General features: G+C 41.6%; 1 protein-coding gene and 1 long non-coding RNA gene across 3 annotated transcripts in view; one reads left to right on the top strand and one right to left on the bottom strand.

Moving 5' to 3' along the window:
• Positions 1 to 14,833, bottom strand: part of nmt2 (N-myristoyltransferase 2) — a 78,858-nt gene extending 64,025 nt beyond the window's left edge. The window contains exon 1 of one of the 2 annotated variants that reach the window (XM_063044130.1): positions 14,677 to 14,833. In XM_063044130.1, coding sequence (XP_062900200.1) covers positions 14,677 to 14,692 — 16 coding nt within the window. In that variant the 5' untranslated portion in view covers positions 14,693 to 14,833. The remainder of the gene's footprint in view (positions 1 to 14,676) is intronic. The other variant, XM_063044129.1, reaches the window with a different exon arrangement.
• Positions 14,834 to 14,941: 108 nt separating this feature from the next.
• Positions 14,942 to 21,014, top strand: part of LOC134344408 (uncharacterized) — a 42,372-nt gene continuing 36,299 nt past the window's right edge. The window contains exon 1 of the long non-coding RNA XR_010017434.1: positions 14,942 to 15,076. This is a non-coding gene — a long non-coding RNA (uncharacterized LOC134344408). The remainder of the gene's footprint in view (positions 15,077 to 21,014) is intronic.

Raw genomic sequence — 21,014 nt, 5'->3', positions numbered from 1 at the left:
TCTCATCCTTGAAGGTTGCATAGCATTGCTCACCAATCTCATGTGCCTTCATCGGGTTGGAGGCAACGTCCTTGGGGGCTGCCTTTGCCGCAGAGATGCTAATGAGGTCCCGCTTCTCTGCAAATGGGTTGACCCATTCATGTATGAGGCTAACCACTGCTGAAACTGCTTCCTCATCTTTCTGGATTCTTGGCCGCTGCAGCTCCGCATGACAAAGCTCTGATTTGTTGCCTTGCACAAGCTCCCTTAACTGTCCCAGGAATGCACTGCGGTGCTCAGCTGTTATGTAGTAACGCTTGATAGCTCCAGCATTCAGGCTGAACTGTAATGTGCCTCCAGGAGTCTGTGTGTCTTTGTTCGCTGTGGCTTCAGTAGCCTGGTCCACAGGGATCTGCCCAAAGGGATTGTTACTTGACAGCTGCACTGAGAATTGGCCTGGCTTGAAGGCCTCATACACAGAAGGATTTTTCTCTGGGAGGTTCATCATCTGAGCAAAGTAAGAGGACAGGAACCTGGCATAATTCATCTTATCATAGGCAAAGCACCATGGTTCTTATAGCATGGAGACACAACTCCCGGTTCCCCTCACAGAAAGCTACCACCTCTGCAATGCTATCACATATCTTCAAGCACTAGGGGTGTACACCTCGCCAAAAATCACTATAAGAATTACTCCCCCCAGATGGTACTGGTGGCCCAAATTTGGGGTCCTGGCTCACGGACGAATTGGAAGATGTAGAATTGTTGTAGGGAGAGTTGAGGAACTGCAAGGGGAAAAAGACCCTGATGGGAGTTATATACAGGCCTCCTTAGAGTAGCTAGGATGTGGGCTACAAATTACAATGGGAGATAGAAAATGCATGTCAAATGGGCAATGTTACAATAGTCATGGGGAATTTCAATATGCAGCCAGTTTGGGGAAAAAAATCGTGTTGGCGCGTGGCTAAGTGGTTAAGGTGTTCGCCTAGTGATTTGTAGGTCGCTAGTTCAGCTGAGGCAGCGTGTTGTGTCCTTGAGCAAGGCACTTAACCACACATTGCTCTGCGATGACACCGGTGCCAAGCTGTAAGGGTCCTAATGCCCTTCACTTGGACAACATCGGTGGCCTGGAGAGGGAAGACTTGCAGCATGGGCAACTGTTGGTCTTCCATACAACCTTGCCCAGGCCCGCACCCTGGAAACCTTCCAAGGCGCAAATCCATGGTCTCATGAGACTAACGGATGCCTATGATGATGATGGGAAAAAAATCATGGTAGTAATGATTTTGGATCCCAAGAGAGAGAATTTGTAGAATGCCTACAAGATGGTTTCTTAGAGCTGCTTGTGATTGAGCCCACAAGGTAGTTAGCAATTCTGGAATGAGTGTTGTGCAATGACCTCATTTGATTAAGGAGATTAAGGTAAAGGAATCTCCAGGAAGCAGTGATTGAATTCACCCTGCACTTTGAGAGGAAAAGCTAAGGTCAGCTTTGTCAGAATTACAGTGGAGTATAGGGAATTACAGAGGCATGAGAAAGGAGCTGGCCAAAGTTGATTGGAGAAGGACACTAGCAGGGATGATGAAGGAGCAGCAATGCCTGGAGTTTCTGGAAGCAATTTAGAACGTGCAGGATAGAAGGTGTATTCTAAAGACAGGATGATACAAACCATAGCTGATGAGGGAAGTCAAAGCCAACATAAACGCAAAAGGGAGGGCATATATTGGACGAAGATTAGTAGGAAGTTAGATGATTGGGAAGGCAACTAAAATATACATATATAAGAAAAATGCACTGGAGAAGTAGTAGAGGACAAAGAAAAGGCAGATGAACTGAATTAGTAGTTTGCATCAGTCTTCACTGTGGAAGACATCAGCAGTATGCTAGAATTTTGAGAGTGGCAGAAGTGAGTGCAGGGGGCAGAAGTGAGTGCAGTTGCTATTACTAGGGTGAAGGTGCTTGGGAAGCTGAAAGGTCTGAAAGTACAAAAGTCACTTGGACCAGACAGACTATACCTCAAGGTTCTGAAAGAGGTAGCTGAAGAGATTCTAGTGGTATTAGTACTGATCTTTCAAGAATCAATAGATTCTGGCATGGTTCCAGAAGATGGAAAATTGCAAATATCACTCCATTCTTCAAGAAGGGAGGAAGCCAACGAAAGGAAATTATAGGTGAGATAGCCTGATCTCAGTGGTTGGGAAGATGTTGAAATCCATTATTAAGGATGAGACTTGAGGGTACTTGGAGGCACATGGTAAACTAGTCCAAAGTCAGCATGGTTTCCTTTCTTTCTTTTTAAATTTTTTTATTAATTTTTCCAAAGTTATAAACAAAATAACAATGTTGATACAAAGAGATTGGAATAATCTTATTGTTAATAAACATATACAGAAAAGAGTTCAGATAACACAGGTACAATAGACTTCCAAACTCATGATGTAATTAATCATAGAGAAAAAAGAAATAAAAAGAAAAAAAATACAAAGAAAAACCCCAAAAAGAAACAAAAAAAACTAAATACTAAACCCAAAAAAAGCAAACGGAACAAAACAAGGCTAGACCATTATCTTAAATCGAACACGTTCAATAATGTCGTCAACTCCGTTTCTCTATTCATATATTATAAGTTAATGAGAAGGATTCGGAAAGGTCAAATTACATCATATGAAAATGTTGAACAAATGGTTTCCAAGTCTCTTCAAATATAACCGAAGGATCAAAAATATCACTTCTAATTTTTTTCAAATTTAAACATAATATGGTTTGGGAAAACCATTGGAATGTAGTAGGAGGATTGGTCTCCTTCCAGTTCAATAAAATAGATCTTCTGGCCATTAAAGTAGCAAATGCTATCATCCGACAGGCTGAAAAAGATAAAAGTCTATGTTCTACCATTGGCAATCCAAAAATTGCCGTAATAGGATGGGGTTGTAAATCGAAACACAGAACTGTTGAGATAATATCAAAAATATCTTTCCAATATTTTTCCAAAAGAGGACAGGACCAAAACATGAGTTAAAGAAGCCACCTCAAAGTGACATCTGTCACAAATAGGGTTTATATGGGAATAAAAATGGGCTAATTTATCTTTAGACATATGGTCTCTATGCACTACTTTAAATTGTATTAATGTATGTTTAGCACATATAGAGGAAGTACTGATAATTGAAAAATTTTATCCCATTTCTCTATAGGTAGGCAAAATTGAAGTTCCCTTTCCCATTCATTTTTAATTTTATCAGATATACCTGGCTGTAATTTCATAATTATGTTATAGATAGATGCTATTAACCCCTTCTGAAGAGGATTTAAACCTAAAATTTTATTGATGATATCAGTAGGGTATGAGGTCGGGAAGGTAGGTAACATAGTATTTAAAATATTTCTTATTTGTAAATATCTAAAAAAATGGGATCTAGGCAAATCAAATTTCTTAGATAACTGTTCAAAAGACATGAAACTACAGGGGGGCCAATATCCTTTCAGGGAGGTTTGTTAATGCTTTTGGGGGGGGGGGCTTTAAACTAGATTTGCAGGGGGATGGGAACCACAGTACCAGAGCTGACAGTGTGGCTGGGGTGAAAATAAATGATGTTAAAAGTTCAAGCAAATCCACTAATAGAAAGGTTGTGAGTGGTGGTAAAAATCTTCTGAGGTGTATATATTTCAATGCTAGGAGTATTGCGGGGAAGGCGGATGAGTTGAGGGCGTGGATTGACACGTGGAATTATGATGTTGTAGCAATTAGTGAAACTTGGCTACAGGAGGGGCAGGACTGGCAGCTTAATATTCCAGGGTTCCAATGTTTCAGATGTGATCGAGGCAGAGGAATGAAAGGTGGGGGAGTGGCATTGCTTGTTAGGGAAAATATTACAGCAGTGCTCAGGCAGGACAGATTACAGGGCTTGTCTACTGAGTCCTTGTGGGTGGAGCTGAGAAACAGGAAAGGTATGGCCACATTAGTGGGATTGTATTACAGACCACCCAATAGTCAAAGAGAATTGGAAGTGCAAATCTGCAGAGAGATAACAGGCAACTGCAGGAAACATAAAGTTGTGGTGGTAGGGGATTTTAATTTTCCATATATTGATTGGGTCTCCCATACTGTTAGGGGTCTAAATGGTTTCCAGTTTGTAAAATGTGTTCAGGAAAGTTTTCTAAATCAATATATAGAGGGACCAACTAGAGGAGATGCAATATTGGATCTCCTGTTAGGAAACGAGTTAGGACAAGTGACAGAAGTCTGTGTAGGGGAGCACTTTGGTTCCAGTGATTATAACACCATTAGTTTCAACTTGATCATGGACAAGGATAGATCTGGTCCTAGGGTTGAGGTTCTGAACTGGAAGAAGGCCAAATTTGAAGAAATAAGAAAGGATCTAAAAAGCGTGGATTGGGACAGGTTGTTCTCTGGCAAAGATGTGATTGGTAGGTGGGAAGCCTTCAATGGGGAAATTTTGAGAGTGCAGAGTTTGTATGTTCCTGTCAAGATTAAAGGCAAATTGAATAGGAATAAGGAACCTTGGTTCTCAAGGGATATTGCAACTCTGATAAAGAAGAAGAGGGAGTTGTATGAAATGTATAGGAAACAGGGGGTAAATCAGGTGCTTGAGGAGTATAAGAAGTGCAAGAAAATACTTAAAAAAGAAATCAGGAGGGCTAAAAGAAGACATGAGGTTGCCTTGGCAGTCAAAGTGAAGGATAATCCAAAGAGCTTTTACAAGTATATTAAGAGCAAAAGGATTGTAAGGGATAAAATTGGTCCTCTTGAAGATCAGAGTGGTCGGCTATGTGCGGAACCAAAGGAAATGGGGGAGATCTTAAATAGGTTTTTTGCATCTGTGTTTACTAAGGAAACTGGCATGAAGTCTATGGAATTAAGGGAAACAAGTAGTGAGATCATGGAAACTATACAGATCGAAAAGGAGGAGGTCCTTGCTGTTTTGAGGAAAATTAAAGTGAATAAATCCCCGGGACCTGACAGAGTGTTCCCTCGGACCTTGAAGGAGACTAGTGTTGAAATTGCAGGGGCCCTGGCTGAAATATTTAAAATGTCGCTGTCTACAGGTGAGGTGCCGGAGGACTGGAGAGTGGCTCATGTTGTTCCGTTGTTTAAAAAAGGATCGAAAAGTAATCCGGGAAATTATAGGCCAGTAAATTTAACGTCGGTAGTAGGTAAGTTATTGGAGGGAGTACTAAGAGACAGAATCTACAAGCATTTGGATAGACTGGGACTTATTAGGGAGAGTCAACATGGCTTTGTGCGTGGTAGGTCATGTTTGACCAATCTATTGGAGTTTTTCGAGGAGGTTATCAGGAAAGTGGATGAAGGGAAGGCAGTGGATATTGTCTACATGGACTTCAGTAAGGCCTTTGACAAGGTCCCGCATGGGAGGTTAGTTAGGAAAATTCAGTCGCTAGGTATACATGGAGAGGTGGTAAATTGGATTAGACATTGGCTCGATGGAAGAAGCCAGAGAGTGGTGGTAGAGAATTGCTTCTCTGAGTGGAGGCTAGTGGTGTGACTAGTGGTGTGCCACAGGGATCAGTGCTGGGTCCATTGTTATTTGTCATCTATATCAATGATCTGGATGATAATGTGGTAAATTGGATCAGCAAGTTTGCTGATGATACAAAGATTGGAGGTGTAGTAGACAGTGAGGAAGGTTTTCAGAGCCTGCAGAGGGACTTGGACCAGCTGGAAAAATGGGCTGAAAAATGGCAGATGGAGTTTAATACTGACAAGTGTGAGGTATTGCACGTTGGAAGGACAAACCAACGTAGAACATACAGGGTTAATGGTAAGGCACTGAGGAGTGCAGTGGAACAGAGGGATCTGGGAATACAGATACAAAATTCCCTAAAAGTGGCATCACAGGTAGATAGGGTTGTAAAGAGAGCTTTTGGTACATTGGCCTTTATTAATCAAAGTATTGAGTATAAGAGCTGGAATGTTATGATGAGGTTGTATAAGGCATTGGTGAGGCCGAATCTGGAGTATTGTGTTCAGTTTTGGTCACGAAATTACAGGAAGGATATAAATAAGGTTGAAAGAGTGCAGAGAAGGTTTACAAGGATGTGAAATTCTGTTACAGAGAAAGGTTGAATAGGTTGGGACTTTATTCCCTGGAGCGTAGAAGAATGAGGGGAGATTTGATAGAGGTATATAAAATTATGATGGGTATAGATAGAGTGAATGCAAGCAGGCTTTTTCCACTGAGGCAAGGGGAGAAAAAAACCAGAGGACATGGGTTTAGGGTGAGGGGGGAAAAGTTTAAAGGGAACATTAGGGGGAGCTTCTTCACACAGAGAGTAGTGGGAGTATGGAATGAGCTGCCAGACGAGGTGGTAAATGCGGGTTCTCTTTTAACATTTAAGAATAAATTGGACAGATACATGGATGGGAGGTGTATGAGGGATATGGTCCGTGTGCAGGTCAGTGGGACTAGGCAGAAAATTGTTCGGCACAGCCAAGAAGGGCCAAAAGGCCTGTTTCTGTGCTGTAGTTTCTATGGTTTTTCTATGGTTTCTATGAAACAGTTATCCAGAAATAAGTCACGAAAACACGTTATACCTTTCGTTTTCCATATCAAAAAGCTTGGTCCATAACCGAGGGTTGAAAAAAAAAATTAGATATAATGGGGCTTGATAATATAAATTTGTTCAAACTAAAAAATTTACGAAATTGAAACCATATTTGTAATGTATGTTTAACTATTGGATTAACCATTTGTTTATTCAATTTAGATAGTACAGAAGGAAGTGAAGTTCCTAAAATGGAAGCCAAAGAGAACCCTTGTACAGAGTAGCCTTCAAGGTTTACCCAATATGGGCTTGAAATTATATTCCCAATCTTGTGTCCAAAGTATTAAATATCGAATATTAATGGCCCAATAATAAAATCTTAGATTAGGCAGTGCTAAACCACCATCTTTCTTGGACTTCTGTAAATTTTTTTTTACTTAATCTGGGATTTTTGTTCTGCCATATATAATTAGGAAATTTTAGAATTGATAGTATCAAAAAAGGGTTTAGGAATAAAGATTGGTATCATTTGAAATAAATATAAGAATTTAGGCAAAATAATCATTTTAATAGCATTAATTCAGCCAATCAGTGATAGAGACAATGGGGACCACTTAGTAATCAGTTGTTTAACCCTGATTAATTAACAGTAAAAGGTTGAACTTGAATAGATATAGATCCTTATGTCTCTTAGTAATTTTAACTCCCAAATAAGTAGCCAGTAATCACTCTGAATGGAGAACATCTATAAATGGGAACCTGCATATTTAATGGAAAAAGTTCACTCTTACCTAAATTCAATTTATAACCAGACAAACTACTAAAGTGAGCAAGCAAAGTTAATACTGCCGAAATAGATTTCCCTGGGTTAGAAGTATATAATAGTAAATCATCTGCATATAGTGATAATTTATGTGTCTCATTTCCACGGATGATGCCAAATATATTAGGGGAGTCACGAATAGCAATAGCTAGTGGTTCCAAGGCAATATCGAATAGTAGTGGACTAAGGGGACAGCCCTGCCTAGTACCACAAAATAGATGAAAAATGGGAGATCTTTGATTATTAGTAAATAGCGAAGCCAAAGGAGTAAGAAATATCTATTTAATCCCAGATATAAATATCGGACTAAAATTAAATTTCTCAAGCATGGTTTCCTTAAGGAAACATCTTGCCTGATAAAACTGTTGGAATTCTTTGAGAAAATAACAGGATAGATAAATGAGAATTGGTGGATGTTATGTACTTGGATTTTCGGAAGGCCTCTGACAAGGTGCCACATGAGGCTGCTTAGCAAGGTAAGAGCCCATGGTATTACAAGAAAGTACTAGTATAGATAGCTCATTAGCTGATTGGCAGGAGGCAAAAAGTGGGATTAAAGAGAGCCTTTTCTCATTGGCTGCCAGTGACTAGTGGTGTTCCACATGGGTTGGTATCAGGACTGCTTCTTTTTATGTTGTATGTCAATGATTTGGATGATGAAATTGATGGCTTTGTAGCCAAGTTTGAGAATGATACAAAGATAGGCGGAGGGGCAGGTAGTATTGAGGAAACAGGGAGGCTGCAGAAGGATTTGGACAGATTAGGAGGATGAGCAACGAAGTGGCAAATAGAATACAGTGGTGGGAAGTGTATGGTCATGCACTTTGGTAGAAGGAATAAAAGCAATGGTATTTTCTAAATGGGGAGAAAATTCAAAACTCCGAGGTGCAAAGGTATTTGGGAATCCTTGTGCAGGATTTATTAAAGGATAATTTGCAGGCTGAGTCTGTGGTGAGGGGGCAAATGCAATGTTAGCATTCATTTTAAGAGGACTAGAAGATTAAAGCAATGATGTAAAGCTGAAGCTTTATAAGGCACTGCTGAGGAATACCGTGAATACTTGGAATACTGTGAGCAGTTTTGGGCTCCTTATTTAAGAAAGATGTGCTGAGACTGGAGAGAGGTCAAAGGAGGTTCAAGAGAGTGATTCTGGGAATTAAAGGCATCATATGAGGGTCCCTTGATGGCTCTGGGCCTTTACTCACTGGGATTTAGAAGAATGGGTGGCAATCTCATTGAAACCTACCGAATGTTGAAAGGCCTAGACAGAGTAAATGTGGAGAGGATGTTCCCTATAGTGGAGGAGTTTACAATCTGAGGGTACTATCTCAGACTAGAGGAATGTCCATTTAGAACAGAGTTGAGGAATCATTTCTTTAGCCAAAGGATGGTGAATTTGAGGAATTCGTTGCCACAGCTAGCTGTGGAGGTCAGGTCATTGGGTATATTTAAGGCAGAGGTTGATAAGTCACGGCATGAAAGGTTATGGGGAGAAGGGAGGAGAGGAGAGTGAAGTAAGAGGGAAATGGACCAGCTATGATCAAATAGCAGAGCAGATTTGATGGACCAAATGGCCTAATTCTGCTCCTACATCTTATGGTCTAATACATAATTGATGCCTAACCCAAGAGTATCAAATCATTGCTAGCAGAAAAGGTACAGTATCATAGAAATTTACAGCACAGAAATTCATTCAACCCACTATTTTTCTGAGATCTGATATTTCACCCCAGCATTCTTAAATGCAGATTAACAAACAGCAACTTAAATGATTTATCTCTCACTGTGGCAATAACTTCATCACTTGCAAACACGATCAATTTATTATCAAGCCCAGTCATCAGTTAAGCTTATATCAGAAGCTCCCAAATATAATATCCCAACCAGCTGTGCATAAGCTGATCATCATTGGAATAAACAATCTGATGTCAGTTTTAGAACAAGAACTAAACCCCACTTGCTTGACTTTTATACAGCAATTCCACTTTTTTTATTTTCACATTCACTACAGACTTACTTTGCACAGAAGCTTCATAAATGTTCGACTCCATCCCCTACATTTTTACCTAAACAGTATTTCACTTGCCACCGATCAGTCCCTGAGGTTCCCAGTTTCCTTATTTACTTTAATCAATTCATCAAAATGCTCATCCTTACTTATAAATCGTTGTAATGTTTCTTACAACTTTTTGACACATTTGTATCATAATACAAAAAAAGTTGCTCACATTTTTAATAAAACTCACTAAGTTTTAATAAAAACCATTGCAAACACTTTAATAATTCTTAGTTGATAGAACTGGGAGTCAGAGTCTCAGAATCTATGAGGAACCATTAACTTATACTTTCTCAGAATTTCTATTTAGATTTCACCACAACTGCAATAAAAACGTTTACCAAATACATATATTTCGAAGTGCTGATTAAAATCAACTATTCTATATATGAAAACAACTCCATGCCCTGAAAAAATTGAGCTTATACTAAGTTGGCAAGCTACATTGATGCTACACAAATGCTCCACTGTGACAACTTCCAACAAGAAATATACTTACTACTTCATAACGTTAACATTTGTCATTACCAAATCCTTCATCTTCAATGAAGTAAAGCTTAACTCCTGCAACGGGGAAAATTTTGTGGTAACAACAGGTCATAGGCTAGGTATTCGGCAGCCAATGACATGCTTTGATTCCAAACTCTCTTATCTACCATCTAAAAGGAGGAGACCCTATCCAGGGGCTTGAAGGGATATCCTTCATTTGTCTGAATGAGTGAAGCTCCTGCAACATTCAAGAAAGTTCAACACTATCCAGGACAAAACAATCAACTTAAGTGTCAGCCTATCTAACACTGAATGGCTGCAATATACATTATGTAGAAGATTAAAACATCTTTTAGTAAGTTATTCCAATGCTTCTCTTAGCCAAGGGTAAATAAATCATTAGTGTCTACCATTAATAATCTGATCTGGATCTATGCCTGCTGGGAGCTCTAAAAGGCAAAACTTGAACCTCTTTAAAATGGTTTGAATCTCAGTCCAAATGAAAGAATGCAAAACATTTTTGCCAAATTTGACATGTTATTGAAAAAGAATATTAACCAAACAATACAGTAAAAAATGCCATAATTATATCAGAGTTAACTGTAAATTAAATACAGATGTGATGAATGTATCTATAATTGCAACAAAATCCTGAGTAAATGTCATATTCATCCGGAACTTGCTGACAAACACCAGTATGTTCAAGACTTCAGGGCATGTACATTCAAACACACTTAGGGTAACTCACAAACCTGTTAACAAACTCTTGCTGGCAAATTTATCATAATACTTCACGACGAAGTTCCATGCAGAGTAAAGCATAAAATTACGGGATGTTCTCATCATTTATGCTAGGGAATCTAATAGTGGATCCTTCGTCTGGTTATAGCTGACATAGGATCTACAAACCCACTCAATTTGATGGAGACTTTTAAAAAGTCAGATTAAATTATATTTACTGTAAAAAGTTAAATTTACTGCATTTCTAAAAATTTATTTTCTAAAACAGTTTATCAAAGATATTGAAACATTTTCTAAGATTTGACACTTGCAAACTTTTGCAGTCTGGCAAAGGTTTTTTCCTCAATTTTTTCTGGCCCACCTATTTAACCATACAGGACCTTGCGACTTAGGGTCTAGTCATGCCTTTCATCAAGTTCAGCCTTCCAAAAATGAACCTGGTAAACCTGCAACTAGCGTGCACTTAGTGTTGAACTTGATTCAGCAAATCCAGCCATGCTTGCTTTATGTTTTGCCACCTTGGAAATAGCCATTATACAGTGCGCACCAATGTGGGAAGTCCTATTAAATACAAGCTTCGCCTACTTTAGCATTAAAGAATAAAACATAACGTGTACAGCCAAGGCAGATCCAAGTTTTTTCTTGACTTACATGGAAATTGATCCTTAAATCCAGGTGATTTTGGCAGAGCAGAAAGTGGAGAAAACTTAAAGTTCCAGGGGAACTACAAAGATAATAGTGCATGGCAAATAATGCTGTTTCTGAAATACATCAGTTACAATCAATATCAATTCATCCAGGTTTGGAGGATTCCATTGACCTAGCCAAAGACGAGAGGCATTGAAGAGGATACAGCAATCAATCTTTCCAAAAGACTAGAATCAAACAGCAAAATAAAGCATTGTCAAAGTTACAGAATCTAACATCAGTGACTCAGATGAGGACTTTTTTCTGCAGGGGCTGATATGGTAGTGTCCAAATACGAACTTGCAGGTAAAATGAGGCCTTTGGGTACAGGGAAATTGAAGATGACATGGCAGCTTCGAACAAAAGCACAGTTGATGTTGGGGTCATGATTAAATTTTAAAAGGATGAGTGAACTAAAGCTGAGAGTGAACCATTTTATAGTGGCACCAAGCAAGGGGACCAGCAAGGTAAAGTTCAGCAGCTTAGTCACAACAGATTCAAGGGAGCAGGAGACAGGTCATTGGCAGTGTACTAAAGGCCACCAGAAGAAGGAAAAAACAGGAAAAAAGTTTGGGTGAGGTGAAGTTTGATTTAGTGCCAAAAGGGAAGACATGGGAATCAGCAAGATTATTCAAGTAGGTGCTAATCAACTGGTCATAGCAAACTATTATAAATTACTCTTTGTTAGACCTGAAGCATGAACATTTCAATCAATAATTCAATGACATTTTCTGCATCACAATCAAATAGCTTTGGCAATGACAGCAGCTACCTTCACAGAAGTAGACTCTGAAGTAAGATAATTATTCTATAGTGTGCAAATATAGTGCAACCTCTATGTTGCATGCTCGGCATCCTGTGGTTTTAGATATACTTTGGTTATTATTATGTTTCCTAAGGTGAAAATTAGACAAATGTTAGTGTCACATATAATGCAAGTGTTAAAGCTGTCCCCGAGGTTGTACTTTATTAGGTATCAAAACACTAAACTTCTTGGTTAGATTGCTATTACGAGCACAGTAAATAATCTAGCATTTAAAACATTCTCTCTCCATCCCTGTCCTCAATACCCAAAGGACACCATAAACAATAAACTTTCAAACATTGGTATGCAGATAACAACCAGAATATGTTATTTTGTTGTGACATTTCGCCAAAGCTCTCTGAAAAACATTAAAAAGACTGTATAATTGCCTGTAATTATGAAATGAATATGTATTGTCAAAAAGCATATTTATAAAATGCAATCCCAGTTGCCACAGTTACTCCAATTCAGAATACTGTAATATTGAATTTTTAAATGATCTGTTGTTTTACATATTCCATTGCTGAAAAAATAATACCCAACTGCCATCTTACAATATGTCATTAATATATCTGCTTGAAGATACGAAATGTTTCAGGATCACACCTGCTCAATGTTCAATATTCAGAATGTTCAATATTACACATTCTAATAACATCTTAAAAAAAATTCTCTAATTAAGACTGCATCCAAAAACAATGTTTATCGATGCTATTGAAAAGACAACCACCAACTTTTTTATAAAAGAGGGTGGAAAAATATAACAGTGATTAGATAATAATCACAGATATCAACCAGACACTTTCATTCACTACTACCTTGGGCACACAGTAAGTTCACTTAAAATAAATGCTCATTTTAAGCAAGTAATATGCACCTTGAGAATTTAAAAGCATATGATCAACAATCTATGAGGCATAGATAGAGCAGCATACATTAACATTGAACAGTATAGTACATTGACAGACCACTGCCCACAAAGTCTGTGCCAAACACCATGCCAATTTAAAATGCACATCTACCTGCACATAGGCTATATCCCCCCCCCCACCCCCATTTGAAGGGGATGGAAGAGGAAAATGCCTGTAAAGAGGAAAAAGGAAGTGTGTTGATAAAGTAAAGCTGCTTTGTGTTTAGTTCTCAAGTACCTGTCAGATACACGATGCAAATACATTTCAAGTGAGGATGGCACTTCCTTCAGCAATTTGTTGTCCCCCCCCCCACCCCCTGAAACAACATTTATTTTGCAAACCTACATGCTTAGGAGAATTGACAATTAGGCAGGAATCCTGCAAAGTTCAGATTTGCTGAATTTACAAAATCCAGAGCTTCAATCTTTAGTCAGGTGCCAGGTCATCACATCTTAATTGTCAAATCTATGCAGTTATGTAGATTAAGCCCCATTCCTAATACAACAAAACTCTAGGGATCGGTGCTACCTGCCTTCCAAATTACCTCTCACATTGAAACAAGGATCAACTTTCCTCCCAATTAACTTTCAACTCCTTTAAAGATTATGCATCAACACTTGCCTTCTACTGTTGAAAGCAAACACTTAAAGAAATCAAACAGCATGGATTCTCCTACCAATATTGCTGTCAAATTTGCACAGCTAAATAAATCAAATCTCATCCAAATCCTCCCATCCAGATTTACATGGCAATTTTTATTTTGCTTTTTAAAACATACATCTACCTTCCCCAACCCTCCCTGTCCCCAATCTACATATCAGAACTCCTCATTATTCACCTGTCAACCCCTCACAATTTAGACTCAATCCCCAAATGATAATAAATATTTATTAAGGGATAGGGAGACATCCCAAACCTTCCTGTTATAGCAGTTGCACCTGTATAGTTGTGAGGATCAGACTCTGGTGAGATACCCTCCAAGATAATCCATGAAACAGTAAGATGTGGGAATCAGTAAGCAAGGACCAACATCTTTGCCAAATTGCTAATTATATAGGTGTTGACAGGAAAACAACATAACCATTCTGCTCCTCACAATTTACCAACCTTAGATGCTCAATACAACAGATAATGGCCCATTTTTCTTTATTGATTATGATGAAGGTGATCCGGGAATGCAACCCACGTCGCTTGGTTTATCTGTTACACCGGCACAATGCAATAGCTTGTCTCCCATCTTTTGATTTAGCTGACAATGTGGTACAGTACATGAAAATTGCCCTCATTTGCTAATTTACCTGTCAATCCTGCACAAAGCAAGGGTTCAGCCTTTAGACCGGACAGGGAAGGGGCAAGGGAGCGGACAGGTAGAGGTAGACGGCTTGAGTGAAGTGGTCAGTGGAGGGGAGGAAATTGGGTTTGGAAAGGGAGAGAGGAGTTCAAGAGAAAGGCTGGACCATCGCATTATCTTTATTGTTTTACCTACTAATGCTGCCTGATGATTATTTCTGGGGCCCTTTCTCCCACCGGGTAACCAGGCTGCCACCCCCGCCGCCTCTCCGTGTGCCCGGCCTGATGAGTGGCGGGTCACAGGCCAGACTTGGCTCACTCTTTGCTGGCGCTCTCTCACACTGCAAGGCCCTGCAGCTCCCAGCCCTACCTGTGCGTTTGCTCATTTTCCTCCTCGTTATCTCCGTCGATGCCGCAGGTATCGTGATCGTCCAGCTCCAAGCTCTGCTGACTGGCCGCTGACTCGCTGTCCTCCGCCATCGTGCAGGCGCCGCCGAGTCCGGGGAGCCGGCAACAGCGCCGCCGCGCGTCGGGAACAGAGCGGCTCCGCAACCCGGTGAACGTCAGCCTCCGCAATGCTAGAAACTACCATCTCCCAGCTCCGGCAACTCTACGCAGCCACCGGTAACCACTACCTTCCGCAATTCTCTGCAAGTCCCTAGGAATCACCACTTCCCACAGCTTTCCGCAAGCACCATAACCCCGGAAACCTGCATCTCGTCGGCTCCGAAAATCTTCCCATGACCAGAGCTACCTGGTCCTTCAACACGGTAAGTGCAACTCCTGCTACTACCAGTTGCAGTGTTGGGAACGAAATGTTGTGGTCTTATGTAACCTGCATTTCCTGCAATCCCAGGAACCTGCCCCCCTCCCCCCGAGAAGATAGTAAGTATCTTTTTTTCGTGGTATCTAAAACAATATGTTATACTACAATAGAAGACTGTGGACCGACACAGGCAAGTGGGTTTGTAATAGATTGATACAATGGTTGGAATGGCTATTATATACCAAAGGGCCTGTTTCTGTGCCGTGTTACTCTTCAACAAACTAGGGAAATCAACTCCTGAACTGATGATCCCAGAGTCACGGGAAGGTGCATTTCCTGCAAACCCAAGATGCCACACCTCCTGCAATAAACTGTTGTCTGTGAGAACCTGTACCTCCCACAACCCCAACAGTCTGCACTGTCTTGTACCTCCTACAGCTATGGGAAATTGCACCTTTCACTACTGCCATAAAATCCCCGAAGCTGTGAACCCGCACTGCTCCCATATGGCTGCACTGACTACAATCCTGGGAATCTGAAACCATTACCAACACTGGTTACTTGCTTGCCCCATGCCCAACCATAGAACCCTACACAACCGATGAACTTGGGAAGGCTGCCCATGGAATCCTATCATAAATTTCCTTTGGAAATAGTAACCAAATGACTTAATGTTTCAATGCAGAGCCTTGACCTGGACCACTGATTATCTCTTTGCCTCTGCAGATTCTGTTTGACTCAGTGAGTCCCTCTAGCAGTTTACTTTCTGCCGCCTATTTTGTTGTCTGTTTTGAGATTGGCTTTCAAACCAGAGATAAAAATAAATAAAACATCCCTGCTGTTCTTTCAGATAGTTTTAGGGAAGGTACGATGTACATCTGAAAGATTTTTTAAAATTTCATTTTAACAAGGATTAAAATGGGGGAAAGATTGCTACGTAGGCTGGTATTTACCACTCATCCCAATTGCCATCTTTTTGATCTCTTGCAGTAGTTTTGCTATTGGGTGGAGAGTTGCAGTGACAAGGATGTAATATTTCCAGGTCTAGATGGCGTGTAAGTTGGAAGAAAACTGCATTTGGTGATATTCTCATGTGTCCACTGTCCTTGGCTGTCTTGGTGGTAGGGGTCACAGATCTGGAAGCTGCTGTTGAAGTTTCCTGAATATGTACTACCATACATTTTGTACACTGCAGCCACTGAGCACAGGTGGTGCATGTTTAGAATGGAAGTTCTGAGTGAGTCTTAGAATGAATGAGTTGTTGAATTGCCAGCGAAACTTGCTGCTTTGTCTTGGATTGTATTGAGCCACCTGAGAGCTGATAACGCCACAATCAAATAGACGCATTGAGAGAACTCAATCCCACTCCTGAATTTCACCTTGTGAGAGGTGGAAAGGCCTTGGGATACCAGAAGATGAGTTATTCAGCACAGAATGCCCAGACACTGACCTGCTTTGATGGTCTCAGTATTTATGTGAGTGATCCTACCAAGTTTCTGATCAATAGTGACCCTGACCCCCTCAGAATAATGATGGGGGGGGGCCTGGTAATGGTAACGCCATTGAATGTCACGCTTAGGCTGGTGACCCTTCTCTTGTTGGAAATGGTATTGTCTGGCACTTCCGTGGTACAAATGTTACTTGCCACATCAGCTCATTGGATATCATCTGAATCTTTCTGCATGATATTGGTGGAACGGAACATTGTGCCAAAATTAATGAGCGTTCATTTTATTGGAAGGTAGCCCACTGATGAAGTAGCTGATGATGTTTGAATCTACAGTACTGCCATAAGAATCTCCTGATTTTTGTCTTGGTGTTGGAGTGGTTGAACTCTGACAATCACACTCATCTTACTTGTGTGGAGTGAATCGAACCTGTAGAATGCTTACCCTTTGATCCCTATTGAGTCAGTTTTACCAGGGCTCATTGATGTCGAGGGCAGTTACGTTTCAGCTGAGCTCCAGAATTCAGCCCTTCGATCCATGTTTGGAATGAAGTTAGGAGGTCAATGATCTTGACTAAACTCCAGATGGGCAACCAGATAGAAGGAGAGCTGTTTGCTATGGTTGCCTTCTAGCAAAAGTTGGAGGGGTTCTGTGGAAAGGTGGAACGATCTCCTGCTGGTGCTCAAAGGATGACCATTCCGGGTCTTAACATCAATGTTTTCTCTTAACTGCTGTCGAATTCTCTATTTTTTGAGCTAGAGTTCTTAGCTGCCCTGGCGTCCATAAATCTCTGAAATTCATGGATCTGAGACCCCCGCACCAAGGAAACAGGAAGCAGGCTATGGATGACAAGAATGTGTTATGACCCAAGTGCCAAGAGAGAGGGATGCTGAAGTCAACCAACAGGTCACTGACTTTTAATAGAAACTGTGCAGAAATAAAAGAAAAACAATGAACGTTTGGCTAACAGGGCCATTAAATAGAACTTTCAAACTACAACTAATGCCGATACAGTGGCTCGGCAGTAGGAGATTAATGCTAAATAAATATCCCCGCAGCAAAAGTTCGTAGTTGTGACAGGGCACCCCTCCCTTGGCACAGATCCCGAGGTGCCAAAGACCTGTGGCTACTGGAAGTCCCTGATGAGAGACTTGTCCAGAATGTTATTGACTAGAACCCGAGAATGTTCCTCTGGGCCATGCCCCTCCCAATCTACAAGATACTGGACCCTGCCCACACGCAGTGAGATGCCAGGAGACACCGCATTGAATAAACTAGGGACGCATTCACCAAGTGGGAAGGAGGAAGAGTGAGTTGACTGAAGCTAGGAGAAGGGAGGTAGTCATCAGCTTCAGCTGAGACACATCGAACGCTCGGTGAATCTTTATTGATGATGGTAGGTGCAGCCTGTGTGAGACCTTATTGATAGATAGCCTTCTCCACTATGAATGGTACCACATAGTGTGGGGCCAGCTTGTGGCTCTCAACTTTCAAGGTGCCAGCCAGACTCTCTCCCTTGGCTTGAGGGGCCTTGTGTTGGCAGAGCTGTTCAATCTGCCAAGCATATTTTTCTGAGTGTGCAGCAGAGAAGCCCTGGCCCATCTCCACGTGCACTTGAAGCATTGGATTAACCGTTCAGCAGCAGGAACCCCCACGTCAATCTCTTGGTCTTGGTCAGGGATGAGCAGTGGTTGGAATCCGTTCTGGCATTCAAAGGGGGACATGCCAGTGGAAGATGACCGGAGGTTATTGTGGGCAGTCGCTGACCAAACAAACGGTAGCTTCAGGATGTGAGGTTGGGAGAGACAAGGCTGCGCAAGGTTGTCTCCAGCTCCTGATGTCTCCTGATTCACTGTTTCAGTCTGGGCGTTGAAAGCAGATGAGAGGCTGGCTGTGGCTCCCACAAGAGAACAGAAGGCCTTTCAAAAATGGGACGTGAACTATAATCCTTGACCAGGCATTCTGTCCTGAGGGAAGCCGTGCAGCCCGACCAGCTGCTAAACTACCAGAGCTCCGGCCAGTGTTGCCATGCTTCCAGGGACTCCTTGACAGCCAGACTTTCTCGGCTCCCAACATCTTAGTTACACTCAGCAGGAGTCAAGTGAAAGGAAAGAAAGGAACAAGGGTACAGCCAGGTATCCGCAAAAAAGCGCTGGGAGAGTATAGCTCCAATGCTGACATCTGATGCATCCAACTTATGATGAAAGTGCATACCCTGGGGAGGACTAGTACCAGATGAGAGGTCCATGGCCAGTGTGGAGGTAGAGCGGTGGCCTTCTTTGTACTGAAGACCTGAAGAAATTCTGCGTAGCTGGAATGCTAGACGGGACCATGCAAGCATTTCACACCGGAGGGAATTTGAGGACCCAGACAGGTAGACAGGCATGTCAGACGTCCACTCCTTGGAGTGCCCCTCAGGACTAATCAATCCGTGGGTTATGTTGAGATAATCAGGGGAGACCAAGCACCAGTGGCAGTTCAGGCGAATCAACCAGATAGAAGGAGAGCTGTTTGCTATGGTTGCCTTCTAGCAAAAGTTGGAGGGGTTCTGTGGAAAGGTGGAACGATCTCCTGCTGGTGCTCAAAGGATGACCATTCCGGGTCTTAACATCAATGTTTTCTCTTAACTGCTGTCGAATTCTCTATTTTTTGAGCTAGAGTTCTTAGCTGCCCTGGCGTCCATAAATCTCTGAAATTCATGGATCTGAGACCCCCGCACCAAGGAAACAGGAAGCATTACACGATTAGGGGAAGTTGCTTGCAGGGAGAACTGACCTGTCAGAACTTCCTTCCTGCTGATGGGTATCCTCTTTTATTGGACTCTGGGACACGAAGCCCGGAAGTGTTCTGGATCGCCACAGTAGAGGCAGAAATCTGTTCTCCTGCACCGATCTCATTCCTCCTGTGCCCCACCCGCATAGGCTTCTCTGCAGATTGTGTACTGGGTGATGTGGGAGAGGGTAAAGACAAACCATGATCGAAGGAGTAGGTAGCTCTGTGCATTCTGTCTCTGTGTCAGTCAGTTACCCGATTGTCAATTTGTCTGACCAGATTAATCGGGAATTCCAGGCTGTCCTACTTGTCACACACCGCCATCTTGTGCTGGACCCCTGTGCAGTGTCCACCCTTTCTCCACCACAAACATATGGAACTTGACCGTGTAGTCCCTCACTGTCCCTTTACCCTGGCACAAGTGCAGGAGTCGGCGGGCAGCCTCCTGACCCCATACTTGAAGATCAAAAACCCTCTTCAACTCTACAACAAATTGCTGAAACACTGGGCTACGAGGGAACCATTTTCCCACAGAGCATTGAACAAGCTGAGTGGGGGTACATCTAAGACAGAGGTTCTAAACCTGAGGTCCTCAGACCCCTTATTTAATGGTATTGGTCCATACACAAAAAAAAAGTTGGGAACCCCTGGTCTAAGAGATTCCTTGTGTTCACCAGTTTACGTGCATCATCACTGAACTGATTAGGCTGGGCTTAGAAAGTCAGCTCACACTGGGTAATAAAATTCCCGTGGTCATCGGGGCCATACCCATGAGCGCGATTGCTGAATCAATTCTGCAGCCCGCCTGTGAGGGTGCACAGACCCTGCGGCAGAGTCTGTGGTTGAGACAATGGGTGAATAAGTGCCATTTGATATTATCATCAACCACAACTTCCAGCAGATTGCTGACGACTGAGAGCAGACTGGTAGTTGAGTAATAATTAACAAACTTGGATTTGTCTTGGTTTTGGAGAACAACTGGACAGCTTCCCACATCTTTAAGTAGATGTCAGTGTTATTGTACAGCTTGTCCCAGGACACAGCTCATTCCAGAGTACAGGTTTTCAGTATTACAGCCAGAATATTGTCTCATCCTTTAGCTTCAGGTGTATCCAATTTTCTTAGTATCTGGAGTGAACTGAATTAGCTGCAGTCTGCCTTCTGCTGTGGTGGGGGCCTCAGGAGCAAACTGCGGTGAATCAGTGCAGTCTTTCAGAATTAACATAGTTATGAATGACTTGGCCTTCTCTTTAGCATTCATAAGCTGGGCCCTGCCACCTTTGGCGATAGAAATATGCAAATATTCATGAATAGGTGTGGTAACACTGTGGAAAATTGATTTGACCCACCAGCTGTAAGTTTGTTTGACTCTTCTTTACTGCATACTATTTTTGCTGTTTGGCTCACAAGTAGTCCTGTATTGAAGTTTTATAATCTTGCACCTCATCATTTTTAGATGTAATTAATGCTGCTGCCTACATGCTCAGATTTGTACTCGGGTTACATGGTGAGTCACAGCTACCAACTCTTTGCTGCAAATTGATGGCACATATTTTATAATTAACTTATTACTATACATTTAGAATCAGAATCAAAATCAGGTTTGATATCACTGGCATATGTTGTGAAATTTTGAGCTGCTTTTTGATTGCTAGTGGGTTCACTCTGCTACCAGAGGGAGGAGACTGCCTTTTGATCACTAGTGAGATTGCTCTGCTGGCA

Source organism: Mobula hypostoma, chromosome 3, assembly GCF_963921235.1.
Source record: "Mobula hypostoma chromosome 3, sMobHyp1.1, whole genome shotgun sequence".
NCBI lineage: Eukaryota > Metazoa > Chordata > Chondrichthyes > Myliobatiformes > Myliobatidae > Mobula > Mobula hypostoma.
The sequence above is the reverse complement of the archived record's forward strand: the minus strand, read 5'-3'. Positions and strand labels throughout refer to the sequence as shown.